Here is a 16,671-nt window from a genome sequence, read left to right as displayed (position 1 = left end):
CCTAGCTTTTCAATATGTGTAGTTTGTGCCATTAAACAAGGGAGGTCTATTTGTGGATTGTCCCTCGCTTATAGAACATCCTGCTTGGGTTGCCATGATCTTTGACTCTTGATTGTGAGATCAACAAATACTACAAGAGCACCTACTCTGATACCACTTGTTGCCCAAGGTGACAAACCAAGAGGGGGGGTGAATTAGTTTTTCTAAAAAAAATCTAATCCCTTAATCAAATTTAGTTAATATTAATTGAATGCGTGTAGTGAAGTTAAAACAATACACAATGCAAACACACAAGAAGTATAGTGGTTCGGTGCTCTCCTAAGCACCTACGTCCACTCCCCAAGCTTCCTCTTGAAAATTCACTATAATTCCGCGGATTACAGTTGGATTGTTTTTCGGACTCACAATCCAAAAACCTTTACACTTTAGTTTTTCGGGATCACCAATAATCTATGTTGATTTTGTGGGCTCACCAACAACTTACACCGTTGGTTTTACGGGCTCACCAACAAACCTTACAAAGTAATTAAGAAGAAAGAATTTGAAACTCCTAGATGAGCAAATATAACAATTTTACACTAAGAGAAGAGATGAGAAATAGTTATCGCTTTGAGGATGATCTTCCTTCTTTGCTAAGATTACTTCACTTTATAATGGGTTGGTGGAGCTGTTGAATGCACACTCAGATTGCTCAACCACCTCTTTTTTGAGACTTGAATAAAGAACCTTGATGAAGAGCACTAGAGCTTGCCTTTCTTAAATATGCTATTAGTTTTTTCAAAAAGGATACTTCCCTCTGATGAATAGTGTCTCTTAAATACTTTCCAACCTCTATTGGTCACTTTCTATTAGTTAGATTTGAAAAACTAGCCTTTACTAGCCGTTGGAAGCTCAAAAAGTACTTCTGCGGAATTAGCCGTTATGCCCTTGCCAGTGCTGGGGTCGACCCAAGCTTTTCTGGGGTCGACTCAACTTACTGTTCATTTAACTTGGGGTCGACTTAACCTTCTCTGGGGTCAACTCAAACTTCTCTGGGGTCGACCCCTGCTACAGTGGGGTCGGCCTTCTCAGGAACCACAGAACATAGTATTTTCGGCTGTTTTCACTAGGGTCGACTCATGCTTTCTTAGGGTCGACCCGTGCTACAGTGGGGTCGACTCAAGCTCCATTGGGGTCGACTCTCTCAGGGATTCCAGAGACATGGTTTTGAACACATATCTTTGGGGTCGGCTCCTCTTTTGGAGTCGGCTCCAAGATATATGGGGTCGGCTCCACTCACTATTCATCTGTGCCATTTTTGCAGAGGTGTGCCAGATGGTTTTAAGATGTGCCAGGGTCGACTCCACTTCCTCTAAGGTCGACTCAATTCACACTTTACTGCATCTTAAGGTTAGACTAATTCATATAATCAATGAAACATATATATTTCAAGTAATTTTGAATGTATGTCACAGTAGAGCTACATACCCTTAACAATAAAAATTACTGTTTTGCCCTTAAGAGTATATTTCACTTGAAACTTTGCTAAATTAGATTTAAAAGTTCTCTATCACTTTTCTACTACAAATTTTATCTCGTTGTTAATCATTGGAAGACGTCTTGATCTCATTCTCTCAATATATCATGAATGTATCGAGGGTGTCGTATTCATTGGTGAAGTATCCCGTTAAACTATATTATTAATTTGATATTTCCTCAATGGTTGTGTTAATCATCGAAATAACACTATCATTTTTAGTGGTGATGAAAAAGCACCTACCATTATAGTGGAAGAAGAAGAAGAAGAACTAGGATAAAAATTCCGGATGACTTGCTTTTAAAAGTTAAAAACAATCATATTCTACATGTTGCTTCTACAATTTATGAAAATTTTGAAATAAATTATAATAACCCCACATATTTGAAAGAGAGGGCTATCATTGCACCTGCTGATAAAAATAGTTGACGAGATTGATATGTACTTCTTTTTATCCCAACAAAAGGGAAGGTATATTTAAGTTCAGATACAATATGCAAAACATCCACATATGCAGCTGATCAGGATGTCCTACTATATTTTTTGATTATTTAAAATTCAATTGCTCCCCACATTATGAATTAAGATTCAAAATAGGTGCTCCTATAATGTTGTTATGGAATATTAATCAAAGGTCAGGTATGTGCAATTGTACTAACTAGTAATAACCTAGTTGACTGCAAAAATAATTGAAGCAAAAATTATTACCTGAAGTCACATTAGCACCAAGATATCACTACAGGAAACTGGGCCTTTCTCGACGCTTTTTTACCGACGCTAGGATGAAGCGTCGGAAAAAATTCCACCGCTCATACATTTGCCAACGCTTTAATTTAGCGTCGGCAATTCTTAGGAATAGACGACGCTTATTAGCGTCGTCGTATTTTCCGGCCTAATACGACGCTTATAAGCGTCGCCGACGCCCCCTTAAAACCCGGCGGCCGAACCCGAGCCCCCATACTTGCCCTAGCTTCTCCCGAGCCCCCCATTCTCCTCTCCGGCGCTGCCCTATAACCTTCGTCTTCCTCGTCTCCGGCGCTGCCTTAGCCCCCATCTTCCTCCTCTCCGGCGCTGCCTTAGCCCCCATCTTCCTCCTCTCCAGCGCGGACCGTCCGACCTCTACCTCCCTCCTCTCCGGTGTCGACTGACCGACCCCAAGGTAGTTTTCTCCTCCTCCCTCCTCTCATTTCGTCTCGCTTGTTCTCCTCCTTCTCCTCCTCCTGTTGTTCGGGTGTTCGTGGGTTTTTCTCCTTCTTTAATTTGTTCGAGGTAGTCCCGATCGATCCAGGCCCGCCTCTGCCCCGCCTCCGCCCGAGGTATTTCCTAAAACTAGTCTGTCATGTTTCTATTGCAATTTAAGGTTCTAACAAAAAAAAACTACCTATATTTAGGCTTCCACAAAGAGTGGAGGGCTCACAAAAGTGGGATCGGATCAAGGCGTGTCTTAGCTCAACCTCTACGTGTGCTGAATTGAACCAAACTTACAGAGAGGCCCAGGATTTCTTCAACGCAAGGATCAGTCCCTTGCAGGTGAGTGTTTTTTTAAGTGGAATGCTTTTTTTTAGTGGTAGCAATTAGGCTTCATAGTGAATTGTTAAGTGGTAGAGGTGTTTTTTTTTTTAATTTTTTGGCCCCATCCGAAGGCTAAAGATCATGATAAATAACTTGGAGAATTTTTGTTTCAATTCACAGGAAATAGGTCAGTCTCAATATCGTCTTCAGGAAATTAGACGATCTGTAATAGAGACAAATATATATATAATTCTCTTGTGCCTCTTCAAATAGTATTTTATAGAGGTCATAAAAGGTCAAGAAATCTTAGGCGTGTGATCTGTTTTCATAGGCAACAACACCAAGAAACTTGAGATATTGCACTATATGATCATGATAATATGTCAAAAAAAGAAAAAAAAAAGTGTGATCTTGATATAATAATCACTGTATATTCTTATAATATGCCAACTTGCAAACAAATTTTAAATTCTTTGTCTTATATTATTTTTCTTGTAATTATATCACCATTAGAGCACTGGATCCCATTATTTCTTTTTTGAATTCTATCATGTAAATCCAATTTTTTGATTTTCAAAATAAAACTTAGAATGCCTTTCTGAATTGTCTTTGTAATAGAACACCTTAATTGGCATCAATCAGTAAAATAGCTCCAACCTAATTAGGGATAGCAATTTATAACCCGACGATCAATCGATGCAATTTAAATAGATTCAGATTTGGCACGAAACGATACATATCATAAACAAACATATTTATTTGACATGTTTATTAAAAAAAGGTTAGGTTCAGATTTAGAATTCTGACTTGTTTAATAATTGAGTTAGGTACCCAACCCACTTAAGATCCATTTAGCTTGTTCGATACCTATTCAACCGATTTAAAATTTGTTTAACTTGTTTAATTTGATTTGATTCATTTATTAAATAGGTTATGGCAGTTGGGTCAAGTTCTAAACTTGTTTTATGAAAAAGCTAGGTTTGGCTTTAGATTTTTAACCTATTTAATAAACAGAAGCATGTTTTAGTTGACAAAAATTTAAATTGGCTTGCATCTGATTCATTTGCTTGTCACCCATAAGCCTCATGGACCTATCTAATGGGAATATAAACTAGAGATGATGCTCAATTATCATCTGTTTTGCCACAATAAGCTATGCCGTGTAAAAGAACCATGATGCCAAGCATCAACTCCACTTTTGTAAGAGCTATATCGCAACAAAGACAACCACAAAGATTTTATGAAGCATCAACTCCATTAACAGCTTAATCTCAAAGTCCATTCGCGCCTCAAAGTGCATCACTGAAGGAATCATGATCATTTATTCCATCCATATTACTGAGACCTGCTCTCTTCTTTGCTGCACCTCCCAGTCAGGTTGCTGCAAGCCGCCAACCCAATGTGTCATGTTGAGGAATAAATTTCATTTGATGGAAACTGATGAAAAAGAACCTAAATATAGGTAGTTTTTTTTTGTTATTTGATACCCCATTTTAATTGCTTGAGGATCCTCCTTTAAATTACTTGCAGGCTCCTAACTTTTTTTATGAGGCTTGAACTACCTCCATGCAGGGATTTTAGGTTTAACCTCAACTTCTTTTATCCGTTGGATATTTTTTTAGTAAGTATCATGACACATTTTGTAAGAAAGGATTCTAATGCTATGGACATATGTTCTATGGTATATACAAACTTCTTGTTTCAGTGGGATGCGGGCATGGTATAAGGGGTTGGTCTGTATTTATATTTGGTGTGTTGCTACCTTTGTTGTCTTTGCTAGTTTGTATTTATATCCTTCATCTTGAATACAGATATCATTTCTGTATGCTCTCCAACTGTGGTGTCAATTAATTGAGCTTGGTGGTCTCTTTCAGAGCAAAAAGAACATCTATAATGTAGCATGTCGTGTCCAATTTGAGTCATTCTTTTCAAGTCTAACAACCAAAAGTTGATGTCATTCTTTTCAAGTCTTACAACCATGCAGTAATATGTTTACGACCATGAAAGCATTAAAATTTCTAGCAAGATGATGATGGCTCTATGGCAATGGAACTTTATTTAGTATAAATTTATCATTTAACCAAATATTGATTCTTTTTTGTGCATACCAGGTAACAATATGCCCCGAGGGAGACGATTTAGAGATGTGGAGTTCCAGCATTCTCAGGTGAGATCTACTTTTGATCAGTCCCTACAGTCCCAGCAGCCATGTGAGCATCAGCAGCACGAGTCAGGATCTCAGCGCGAGCCTCCTGCTGATTGCCCGGAGGATGAGCTCTGGATCCAGGGTAATTCGATTTAAAGTTCATATTTTATATTCATATTTGTCTTCAACTGTTTAAGACATATTTTATTTAATTTTAATAGATGAACAAGGGACGGTGAGGACGAGACGGGGACCCACTCAAGCAAAGGATGTGTGGAAGCTTCCTCCGGGTGAGAAGATCATCATCCGATGCAACGAATTGGGGCAGCCCATCAATAGAGCTGGAAGTCTTCTATCAAACTTTTTAGGATCGGTTGCACGCAAGGGTCAGCTGTGTCCGCTCAACTATACGAAGTGGAATGACATGCTTCCTTCGTATAAGGTTGAGCTTCTTAGACTTATACAGGTAATGAATTGAATTTGTTCTTTTTAATTTGACCCCTCCTGTGTGTTAATTTGCTTACTACCATAATATTACTTTTGAGGTTCTATATTATTATAACATTCTGTATCTTGTTGTAGGGTAAGTTTGTACTCCCTCCAGAGAGCCATGATTGGGTGCTAAAGTCCCTCAACCGCAAATGGAAAGAATATAAAGCAAAATTGAAGACGGACTTCAAGCACGAGGGTATGACAGAGGAGGAGGTTGCTCGTGTGACTCCTCCTGATGTATACCCTCAGCAGTGGAGGGAGCTCGTTCACTACTGGTTTTCTGAAAAAGGACAGGTCACGTATATTGTTTCAATATTTTATATTATATTTATTATTAATATAGATTGCAAATATATACATTGAATCATATTATACTGTGTGCTTTTATTTTGGCAGACATATTCTAATATTGGCAGAGCTGCACGAGCATCTCAAGCAGTTCCTCATACTTCAGGCTCGAAGAGTTATGCGAGACGTAGAAATGAATTCGTAAGTTCTTTTGAAACTATTTGAAATTTTACTAACATATAGCACGTATCATAATATATAGTTTGCCAATATACTTTCCGTATGTGTAGATAGTAGAGCATGGAAGGGAGCCTGGTGAGGTAGAGTTTTATAAGATGACCCACACTCACCGAGATGGCAGCTTTGTCCGGGACGAGTCGAGAGATATAGTTGTATGTATTCATTTTTGCTTTGTTCAGAATATTTTTTAAAAAAAAATTTAAATTTTTTTAAATATTAATGTGACATTTTTTTTTGAGAGATATATAGGAAAGAGCTACAACTCTTATTTCAGAGCGTGTCGGGGAGTCATCATCATCCGATGCGGCCAGTCGCGTCGAGGCTCGAGTCTATACCGAATTAATGGGCCCAGAACGTTATGGTCGAGTGAGGGGTTATGGTGTTGGAGTTACCCCCACTCAGTTGTCTGCAGTGAGCCGATATACCCAAGATGCTAGACAAGGTAGTAGCACTGCAGAGGTTTGTAGTCTGAAGGCAGAGATGGCACAGATAAAGCAGTCATATGAGACAAGGATAGAGGAGATGAGTCAGAGTCATAGGACCGATATGGAGGAGTTGAAGCAGAGCCAAGAGTTGAAGATACAATCTTTGCAAGATCAGCTTGACCATATTTCATCCTTTTTGCAGAGATTTGCTCCTCCGGTACATAACTAAATCTATTTGAATATTTTATGTAATTATAATGTATTCTTGTATGAGCGTGATGACTTTCGTATTTTTAGTTTCTAAAATATTTTTTTTTCTTGTAGGTTGATGATACTTCATCTACTCGTAGAGATGATGATGCCGACCCTTGATACATATTGTAGATTGTGTACTTAGGAATTTGACTTGTATGTTTTTAAAATTTTGGAGATTCCTTTGATTAATCTTGTATGATGATCATGAGATCTTTTTTGAGCAACATGATAAGTAGAATCTATCAAAACCTATGTGCCTTCTTCCGCTTCCCTTCATTGTTAGGAATGCAACATCCATTCATTTGCTTTTCTAATTAATTGCTGTGAGTTCATTTTGAATCATATTTTATTCTATGAGCAGGTCACTTGACAGCTAGGAGTGATGTCTACAGCTTCGGGGTTGTCCTTCTTGAGCTCTTAACAGGACGCCGGTCTGTGGACAAGATATTCTATATTTTCTGATTGTATCAATCTTTTTTCTGAATGGAACAGGCATGGAGGCAGGGCTTATGCTTTGTGATTGCCAGCTTGTCCCAGGATCACTACAAATTGGCATTTATGGACGACTTTGTACGTACGGATCACTTGATACCATTTTCAAATTATTGATCATATTGTTTCTTGATGCATATTTAGATTGAACCTCACCCTATGTTCCCATATAACATGTTGCGTAACAGTTGAAACTACAGATGGTTTTCCTTGGCCATGACCGAGCACTTCTATAATTTTCGAAGTCCTGTGCATAGTAAGATGTATTAATGCATTGAATGTATCCAATTACATTGGTTTAATATTGTTTTCTTCAACATTTTACCATACACAGTTCTTGATGTCTGTTAACGTTTTTATTCTCCAGGCCATACAAATTCTTTCTCAAGCACTCAGCAACCAAACATCCCAATGTGTTAAGGTCCTACATATACTGGAGAACTGCTAGCAAGACTCAGATATTAACTTCTTAATGCTTAAGGTTATGCATTATCTAATGACTCTGCAAGCTAGTGTTTTACTATAGCTGACAGGTTAGCATGTGAATTTGTGAATGTTACGTTCGTGGAGATTACTTAATGTTTTATGACTCTTAGAACCCTACTTCCTCAAGGCTCATTGTAGTTTTGCAGCACACACTTTCTATTATTATATAATCTAACCCAATAAATGGTAATTTTTGTTGTTGCAGTTGCAAGAATTCTTTCAATATCTTTTAGAATGTTTAATGACAATACTCGCCCGAGCAAGGAGCAGAGCTTAAGAAGACTCCGGTCTGTGGACAAGACTCGCTCGAGCAAGGAGCAGAGCTTGGTTGACTGGGCTCGCCCCAAGCTTAATGACAATATTGTAGAGATGATGATGCCGACCCTTGATACATATTGTAGATTGTGTACGTAGGAATTTGACTTGTATGTTTTTAGAATGTTTTTGAAGTACAATGTAACCAAATATGATAATATGAATGTAATCAAAGTTCTTGTTTGTGACTCGTATTTTGTTATATATGTGATTCAGTGTATTTGTTTCTATAGTTTTGTGAGAATTTAATGTACACAGAGTATTTAAAAATTACTTTCATAAAATTTTTTAAAAAAAAAATTTAATGCCGACGCTTATAAGCGTCGGAAAAAGCAACCAGAACGTAAACTATTGGCACGCCTTTAACGACGCTTTTAAGCGTCGGCCTAACACCACAGTAACCAACGTTCTCCCCGACGCTTATAAGCGTCGGAGTCTTATAAAACAAACGACGCTTAAAAGCGTCGGGATAGACCAACGTTCTCGCCGACGCTTATAAGCGTCGGAGTCTTATAAAAAAAAACGACGCTTAAAAGCGTCGGGATAGACCGACGACGCTTTTTTGACGCGCCCACCTGCCCGACGTCTGACCCACGCTTTGTGAAGCGTGGGCTGGGAATTCGCCGACGCTTATAAGCGTCGGTAGAGTCAAAAAAAACCGTCGGGAGTTATTCCTTCTTTTGTAGTGTATATGGCCAGTATTTTCTCATGGCCAACATTATGTTGCATCTTTCCATGTTATGTCACGCAAGGGACTTAAAAATCTGATTGAGGATGATGTGCTTCACTTCAAGGCTATACAAAAAATACTGTATATAAAAAAAAAAATCCCGGCTTACCTTCAGGTTTTGTTTCTTCCATGTAGTGGATTGTAATGAATTTTTTAATATTGTTGTTTTGCATAATTTCCAAAATTTTTGTGCATAACATTTTTTTTGAAATAAATTAGCTGAATAAAATGGAATACGATTTATTATCGAACCCATCACTTCAAAAGCAGAGTGGAAGATTAAAGTTAGACTTGCTAGAATTATAGAATATGAGATTCTATAAATCCCAACATCGAGAATCAGTTGATAAGTGTTAATTGCATTTTACTTGATGAACAGGTTATCGTAAATAATATATAATATTTTATTGATATTTTTTATGTATGTGTAAGAGCTATAGATTTTTGATATATTTTTATACATGCAGGCACTTCTATTCAAGCATCCATTCGAAAATAAGATGCTGCACAATTTAAAAACCAGTTTACAAAAGGAAATATATATTTATTTATTCAAAAAATTTAACATAGATTTGAATTAAAAAAAAATTGGAGCAACTATCCATCAATATATAATCTACTTCAATCGTTGGATGAACAAGCCAGCAATGACATCAATTGTATACCCTTTCAAAAATTATTTTGTTGGTTTTAGTGACCTTCCATTGACAAATTATAATGATCGTTATAAAATTCGTACACCATAAAATTATATACCCCTTCAAATAATTTATGGTCTTTCTAAAATCATTTGTTTGTTTTACAGACGTTATAGGACATATTGTTGTTAGACCTCTAGAGCAATCAAATATGAGAAAAAAATATGTTTGCAAGAGAAATTTAGAGATACAAAATTTGAAGTAACATATCTTAACTCTTTTTTTTTTTTTTTGCAATCACTAAATTTATATATATGTGTGTGTGCATTTCAGCTTTTAACTTTAAAAATATTGACAACTATCATATTTAATAAACCTCCATATATTATATTGTAGGGCAGATTTGTCGAAGAGTTCGGCAAAATTGTTATTTGCAAAAAAAAAAGTCCCTATTGTTATTATTTTTATTAGAATGAACTACAAACATATAAAAATAATTCTTTTTAATACATTCAGAACTTTTATGGATATTTAATGATCATTAAACTTTATTTCCACTTATATTCTTAGAAAAATTGTTCTTATCCACATCTTCCGCATCTAGATATTACATGAATATAAAAATTCCAAAAATTATATAATAGCAATCTCGGTTATAAAATAAAATTTAAAAGCTATGTTTTAGATAATATTTAAATCTATACATTACCATCTAAATATAGTTGCATGTTTATTTCTAGGTTAAAAATAACAGACACTCCAATCATTTTTATAGCACAGGAATATCAAATTATTTTTGACCCTCAATGAGAAGCTTCCGCCAACAAAAAAAAAAAAAAAAAATCAGCATAAACTTCTGATGCAATTTGAAAAATTATTATACTCTCTTATATACACATGCATCAAACTATTTTATTATTTTGTCTAAGAGGGTGAAATTTGTATGTAAAACAAAATTAAAAATGATATCATATATAACTGATGGTACAAAACCTATGGTTAAAATTTATAGTGACACTTTTTGGTGCACTTAATATGTTGGAAAAAATTATAGTGATATTTTTGGTGCACTCAATATGTTGAAAATAATCAACCTTCAATATCATAATAAAATAGTATCAACCTTTTTTAAAAAAAAATATTCAACTGAAAAAAAATAGTTTTATTTAATAAAACTAACTTCTATTTATCAAACTTTGAAACGAAAGATATAAATTTAATACTGCAATCAATCAGCAAATTTTATAATTTTCAAAAAAAATGACTCAGAAACTAATAAATATTCTGACGTTTAACATACTCACTCTCTTATCTATATCAAACTTTCCTATCTACAGTCAAAAAAAAATCTTAATAACATCGTACTTTCCGAATTATACTTAGTTCATTAAACTTTAAGAATAATATTTTAAATTTCCAAATAACCAAAATTTTTGAAAAAATAAATTTCATCTAGACATTATGCATCAAAATTCCTATAGACCGAAGCTTTTATTTCAACTTCTGAAAAAAAGACAATTCACTCCAAACTTTTCCGGAAAAGATACACAACGACGACAAACCAGTCATATTCTTTAATTATTATTATTATTATTATTATTGATAACTTTCACAAAGATCGGTCATGGGTACCTGCTACAAAAAGATCTCGCACCAAATGATTTATCTTTAGTCGTTTCCCTGCTCGAATTTTGCTATTTGAATAGACAGAACGCCACAACATCGATGTAATTAAGTTCTCTCTAATTCACCCAACAAAAACACTTCTTCTTTATGCTAAAAAATATTGGCATTTTTTTCTCTTTCATTTCATTGCAACCAAAACCAGCTACCAAGCGCGGGTGCCATTGCCAGTAGCCATTAACTTTTATTCAATAGACAAACCATCTGTAGGTACAGACTATGGAACATCAAAGCACCATCTATATATATGACCAGCTGCTACAATACACGTACCATATATGCTCACCCAAAATGAAACCATGACATATATACTACCAACACCCGGACCATCAAAACCAGAACACCAGCAACACCAGAACTTCATACTATATTCTCCAATCCTTCAGCCGTTCACAACAGTACCACCTGCATCAACCACAAGATAACCCAACAAAATTATAAATAAACGAGGAAGCAAACGTTAATTAGTTCTAACCAGCAGACACGCATACATGCAACGAGAATTGGTCGACGACGTACGTACCGTTGGGGTGGATGACCTGGCCGGTGATGTAGGAGGAATCCTGGGAGCAGGCGAGGAAGACGTAGGAAGGCGCGATCTCGTGCGGCTGCCCGGCGCGGCCCAGCGGCACCTCCTTTCCGAAGTTGGCCACCATCTCCTCCGACATGGAGGCCGGGATCAGCGGCGTCCACACCGGCCCCGGCGCGACACCATTGACGCGTATCCCCTTCTCCGCCAGCTGCAGCGCCAGCCCCCTCGTGAACCCGACGATGGCCCCCTTGGTCGCCGTGTAGTCAAGCAGCATGGCGTTGCCTTTGTACGCGTTCACCGACGTCGTGTTGATGATGCAGCTTCCCTCCTTCATATACTTCACCGCACACCTGCATCGATCCAATCCAGCAAGTATGATCGGTAACTACGACGATGAAGATGACGAGAATGAATAATGAAAGAGAGGAAATTCGTCAAGTTAGACTTGGTTGTAAGGAAATAGGAGAAGATGTTGGTCCGGAAGACGCGCTCGAGCTGCTCCTCGGAGATCTCGGTGATGCAGGTCTTGATAGACTGCTCGGCGGCGTTGTTGACGAGGATGTCGATGCGGCCATACGTGCCGGCCACCTCCTCCACCACCTTGCGGCAATTCTGTTCGAAACCGAGGTCGGCGGGGATGGCGATCGGGTCCTTGGCGTCGGTTCCCTTCTTTATTCCCCGGAGCATCTGGAGGGTGTCCTCAGCATCCTTAACCTCCTGCGACTTGACGTAGGTGAACGCGACGGTCGCGCCCTCCATGGCGAAGCAGTAGCACACGGCGCGACCGATGCCGGAGTCTCCTCCCGTCACCAGCGCCACCTTTCCCTGCTCACCAAGCCACCGCCACGGTCAGAATGATTCAATCCGAGTGAGGAAAGGTGATTCAAGTTTCAAAAGAGAGGGAGAAAGCGAGGAGAAGAGGACTTGGAGCTTGTTGGCCGCTTTGTAGTCATGGCGGACGGCTTGAGGGGTGGGTTCCATGATATGCTCCTTGCCGGGCTGGCGCTCCTGGGTTTGGGGAGGGAACTGCTGGCCGCCTGAGGCCATGGTGGCGAAAGAAGGTCGAAAAGATCTCCGGCGAGGCTTGAAGGCTGAGACAAGTTGGACAGGTGGATGTTTCTTAAAGAAGGAGAGCTTGGTGGCGGCAGCGGTGGTGGGGAGTAAACACCTCAGAACTGTGGTTGGGGTGGCTTTGGATGTGAGGGAGAAGAGCATACAAAGAGCAAGAAGAGAAGCAATGATGTGGCGGTGGAGAGGAGGAGGAAGAGGCGGAGGGGGTTAAAACGGAGAGGGAGTGGATTGCCAGTGTTAACACGTGTCAAGACACGTGGCAGGAGAAGCTGGTTTACGTGGTCGTTGAGACCTTTGCATCCGGCGCTCGCTGCACGCGTCGCGTGCGGGAGGGGGGAGCGGGCCTCGCTGGACCACGATAAGCATGAATCATGAACGGTGGAGTGCATTGCATAAAGGGTTTTTGGTCTCTCTCTCTCTCTCTCTCTCTCTCTCTCTCTCTCTCTCTCTCTCTCGGGTAAGCCGAGATAGTGATGAATCCAGATACCTATCCTATGTCTTCTTTTTTTTTTTCTTTTTTTCCATTTTAAGCAAGTTTGGTAAGTTTGAGTCGTAAATAAGTCAATCCGTCTAGACCTCTTTATTAAATAAGTTGGGTTTGGATTTAAACCTTTAACTCGTTTAATTCATTTTGACTTGTTTAATAATTATGTCGAGTTATAATCCGACCTATTTAATCTATTTAAAGCATGTTTAATCTGTTTGAAACATGCTTAATCTGTTTCTAACCTATTTAACCTGACCCACTTAACCTATTTAATCTGTGTAAATCTATTTAAACCGTTAAAAATCCGTCTAACCTATTTAACTTATTTAATAAATGGGTTATGTAGGTCGGATCGGTTATCTATTTAAAAGGTAGGACAGATTCACATTTCAATTTTTAACATGTTTAATAAATAGATCAAATTTGGATTGATAAATTTTTGATCCGATCCACATCCAATCCAATCCATATCTAATCCGACCTAATCCGATTGTCACCCCTAAACATGGTTCCTATCCACCGCTTTAAGATCCTGTAGCCTATTGGACCAAAATTTAGTAAGGGGTCCGATATTTGGTTGATTTAGATGCGTACCTGTTAGTCCAAGAAATCGCAGTGGTAGAACCCTTCACTCCAACCAAAATGTCAGAAGTTGGTAGCTTGCCTACATCTTGAAAATTATCTATAATTAGTAAAGATGTAACAAGATAGATTTGGAAGAATTGGTGTCCTTCGAGTGAACTGTTTCCTTGCAAGCTGATGTTTCTCTTCTCAAATTCTTGTCCTCTCTTGATCACAGGAGAGGTCTAGTCTTTTTTTTTCATTTTTTTTTTCTAACGGAATGCTGGCATAGTCTGGTTGAGTCATTTACCATACTCATGCGTCATGTAATTCTATATGATTGCAAATGATAAAATATATCTAATCCTATCTGGTCACTCACTATTGTGCGAAATATAGACTATTAATAATTCAAACTTTGATCTATTCCCTTAAAAAGATAACATGCAAACTCCTCTTGAATATGGTATTCTTAGAGCTCGTTTGACATTATTTTTATTTCTTTTTATTTTTTAAAAAAAAATACAGAAACTAAGATAAAAAAAAGTTTGGAATCAAATATGTAGTACTTACAGGAAGAAGTATTTAGTTATTGGGGGAACAACCAATATATTTCTAATGCCAAATCAAAGATCAACTATGGCAGAAACAAAGTATGCTTCTTTGTTGTCAAGGTTATACCTCTGAATAGTCATCTAGTCCCGGAAAGGGGTAGAAGAGTGAGACTTATTATGGATACCCAATGCATTACTACTTGATTGAAAAATACCAGGAACCATGTGCAACGAATGTTTTTGTTTCTGTCAGGATAAGTATAAGTCCAAATTATTTGACATAATAATTATAAGTTGAAGCAAAGGTGTTATCCATATATATTGATATGCATGTTCCATAAGAAAACAAATAAATTGAGATTTTTTATAATTAATAATTATTTCCGGTTCACTGATTCTTATCTTTTTTGAAAAGTATAATAAATAATAAGAAAATAACAAAAGTAAGACATTCTTACTTATAATATTTTTCAAAAATAAAAAACTCATATTTTTTACCACTGCTACCACCACTTGTACCTCCACCACCAGTATCATTGTTGTCACTATCACTCCATCATATATCCACGACATCTTTGTCACATCATTGATGCCCTCGCCATAACCATTGCCACTAGCTACCACCAATGCCACCAGTCTCTATTACACCATCACTGTCATCATCGCCATATTATTATACTACTAATATACCTTCCAACGACACCATCATTATATCTACTGCCTCTACTATAACTACCACCATATATGTCCATCACCATAAACATGTTTATTTTAAAATATAATTAATTATTTATCAAAAAGAAAATAGAAATAATTTTTTATTTTTTATTTTTAAAAATAAATTAAAAAAGTGATGCTAAACAACAACCTTACAAGCAGCAGCATTCAGGTGTTATTAACCGTCGCCCATTAACGATAATTGCTCCGTTCATTGGAATGTCTTAGTCGAAGATCTTGGTACAAATCTCCAAAGAATTTGTCACCTATATTAGCTGACACATGATAGAGAGTAGTGTTAAATTGAGAGAATGCATACTTCTCTTGATGCACTCCATTTTATCTTTACTAGTTACCACATAGGTACGTCTTTTAGGAATATGGATTGATTCCTCTTGCATTTTCTTATAGAAGTATGTATCATATGATGGAAAACATTTGGGATACAGATGGTGCATTATGACTATTATCGCAAGAGACATGGAGGATGCTAACTAGCTCAATTAGTAAAGATGGATGATGATACTAGTAACCATGTTCGAATCCCACCCTTCGATTTCTAGTCCTAGAAAAAGAAGAGATTAACAGAAAAGAATAAAAGAAGGGATGAATGAATGAATGGATGAATGAAAGAAGAGTAGCTGCTTTGAGTTGCCCTATCCTATTTTACATATTTTGGTATTTCTCACAGTCATGCATTAACCTATTTATGCCTACAAAAGCAAGTAATATGCATTGCAAGCCAAATAGGTGTGGAAAGTTACTCCCTGAATTGTTCCATTCTCTCAGTAAAAAAAAAAAAGAAGAAAGTTTACCTTGTTGTACCTATGAAAGTAGCCGAGTAAATTACTTGCAATATGTAATTTGAGCTACCAAGCAAGATCAATTGCTGCTACGAACCTTAGCTTTCTTATACTACTATCAAGCAGTCCTAAACATATGAAACAGAACCAATTTTTTAACACAAAATAAGGCCATCGGTTTCTCTCCAATATATTGCTTTTCCCATGGATTTTCTCCTCTCTCCCCTTTTGTAAGTCATCAGGCCACGAGTCGATGGTCATGTTTGTATTGGACATACGATGGAGTGTCATGTGAGCATTTCCACTATATAATAGATTGAACCAATAGGAGAGAAAAAAGCCATCCCCTCTAAAAAAACTCTTCAAAATTATTGGCAAAGAAAACAACACCATAAGATTGAAAGTTTGTATTCTTAGATGCATTTCTTTAGTGGGTGATATCGTATCTTCTTAGCTACTCAAGCGTCTCTGAGAGACAGGGTTAGTAGCTCGTTCGTAGATATAAAAAAGATAAAGGAGAGAGAAAACCAAACCCCCTCCAAAATTCTCCAAATTATAAGAGAAAACAAAAGGAAAATTGAGAGCAAGCTTGGCTGCATGTAACTGGTCTTTATCATGCTCAAAAACATACAAGATATGACTCGATTCATAGAGATGCACAAAAAGAAGGTGTTGCATGAGGCAAGCCATGTGGACATACATAAGTTCGAGTCTAGAGTTGAAATCGA

The 16,671-nt window shown here is 37.4% G+C and overlaps 2 protein-coding genes and 1 long non-coding RNA gene across 5 annotated transcripts; 2 read left to right on the top strand and 1 right to left on the bottom strand.

The window, feature by feature from the left end:
- Positions 1–6,527: 6,527 nt before the first annotated feature.
- LOC120110082 lies at positions 6,528–7,365 on the top strand. Of its 3 annotated transcripts, XR_005510838.1 has the most exons (3): positions 6,528–6,836; positions 6,944–7,008; positions 7,236–7,365. XR_005510838.1 is itself a non-coding variant. In XM_039124026.1 (2 exons), exons 1-2 carry the CDS (start codon positions 6,537–6,539, stop codon positions 7,242–7,244), a joined length of 309 nt encoding a protein of 102 aa, XP_038979954.1. In that variant the 5' UTR covers positions 6,528–6,536; the 3' UTR covers positions 7,245–7,365. The 3 variants fall into 3 exon arrangements, 1 of the variants encoding a protein (XP_038979954.1); XM_039124026.1 differs by lacking the exon at positions 6,944–7,008; XR_005510839.1 differs by lacking the exon at positions 6,528–6,836 and having other exon boundaries at positions 6,991–7,027.
- Positions 7,366–7,423: 58 nt separating this feature from the next.
- Positions 7,424–7,837, top strand: LOC120110083. The gene is made up of 3 exons (XR_005510840.1): positions 7,424–7,444; positions 7,555–7,622; positions 7,734–7,837. It is a non-coding gene; the product is annotated as an uncharacterized LOC120110083 (long non-coding RNA).
- Positions 7,838–11,312: 3,475 nt separating this feature from the next.
- On the bottom strand, positions 11,313–12,996 carry LOC103708014 (NADPH-dependent aldehyde reductase 1, chloroplastic). Its single transcript, XM_008792768.3, has 4 exons — positions 12,675–12,996; positions 12,196–12,575; positions 11,742–12,100; positions 11,313–11,623 (listed from the first exon to the last, which is right to left on the bottom strand). The coding sequence occupies exons 1-4, from the start codon at positions 12,963–12,965 to the stop codon at positions 11,601–11,603; spliced, it is 1,053 nt and encodes a 350-aa protein (XP_008790990.1). The 5' UTR covers positions 12,966–12,996; the 3' UTR covers positions 11,313–11,600.
- Positions 12,997–16,671: the final 3,675 nt, after the last annotated feature.

Source organism: Phoenix dactylifera, chromosome 3 (genome assembly GCF_009389715.1).
Source record: "Phoenix dactylifera cultivar Barhee BC4 chromosome 3, palm_55x_up_171113_PBpolish2nd_filt_p, whole genome shotgun sequence".
NCBI classification, from domain to species: domain Eukaryota; kingdom Viridiplantae; phylum Streptophyta; class Magnoliopsida; order Arecales; family Arecaceae; genus Phoenix; species Phoenix dactylifera.
This window is presented reverse-complemented; position numbering and strand designations above follow the sequence as displayed.

Coding starts and splice junctions, on each gene's coding strand:
- LOC103708014 (XM_008792768.3), bottom strand. CDS start 12,965: ATGCTCTTCTCCCTCACATCCAAAGCCACCCCAACCACAGTTCTGAGG. Junction 12,576..12,674: donor AAGCGGCCAACAAGCTCCAA/GTCCTCTTCTCC, acceptor CTTGGTGAGCAG/GGAAAGGTGGCGCTGGTGAC. Junction 11,624..11,741: donor CCAGGTCATCCACCCCAACG/GTACGTACGTCG, acceptor TGGTTGATGCAG/GTGGTACTGTTGTGAACGGC.
- LOC120110082 (XM_039124026.1), top strand. CDS start 6,537: ATGGGCCCAGAACGTTATGGTCGAGTGAGGGGTTATGGTGTTGGAGTT.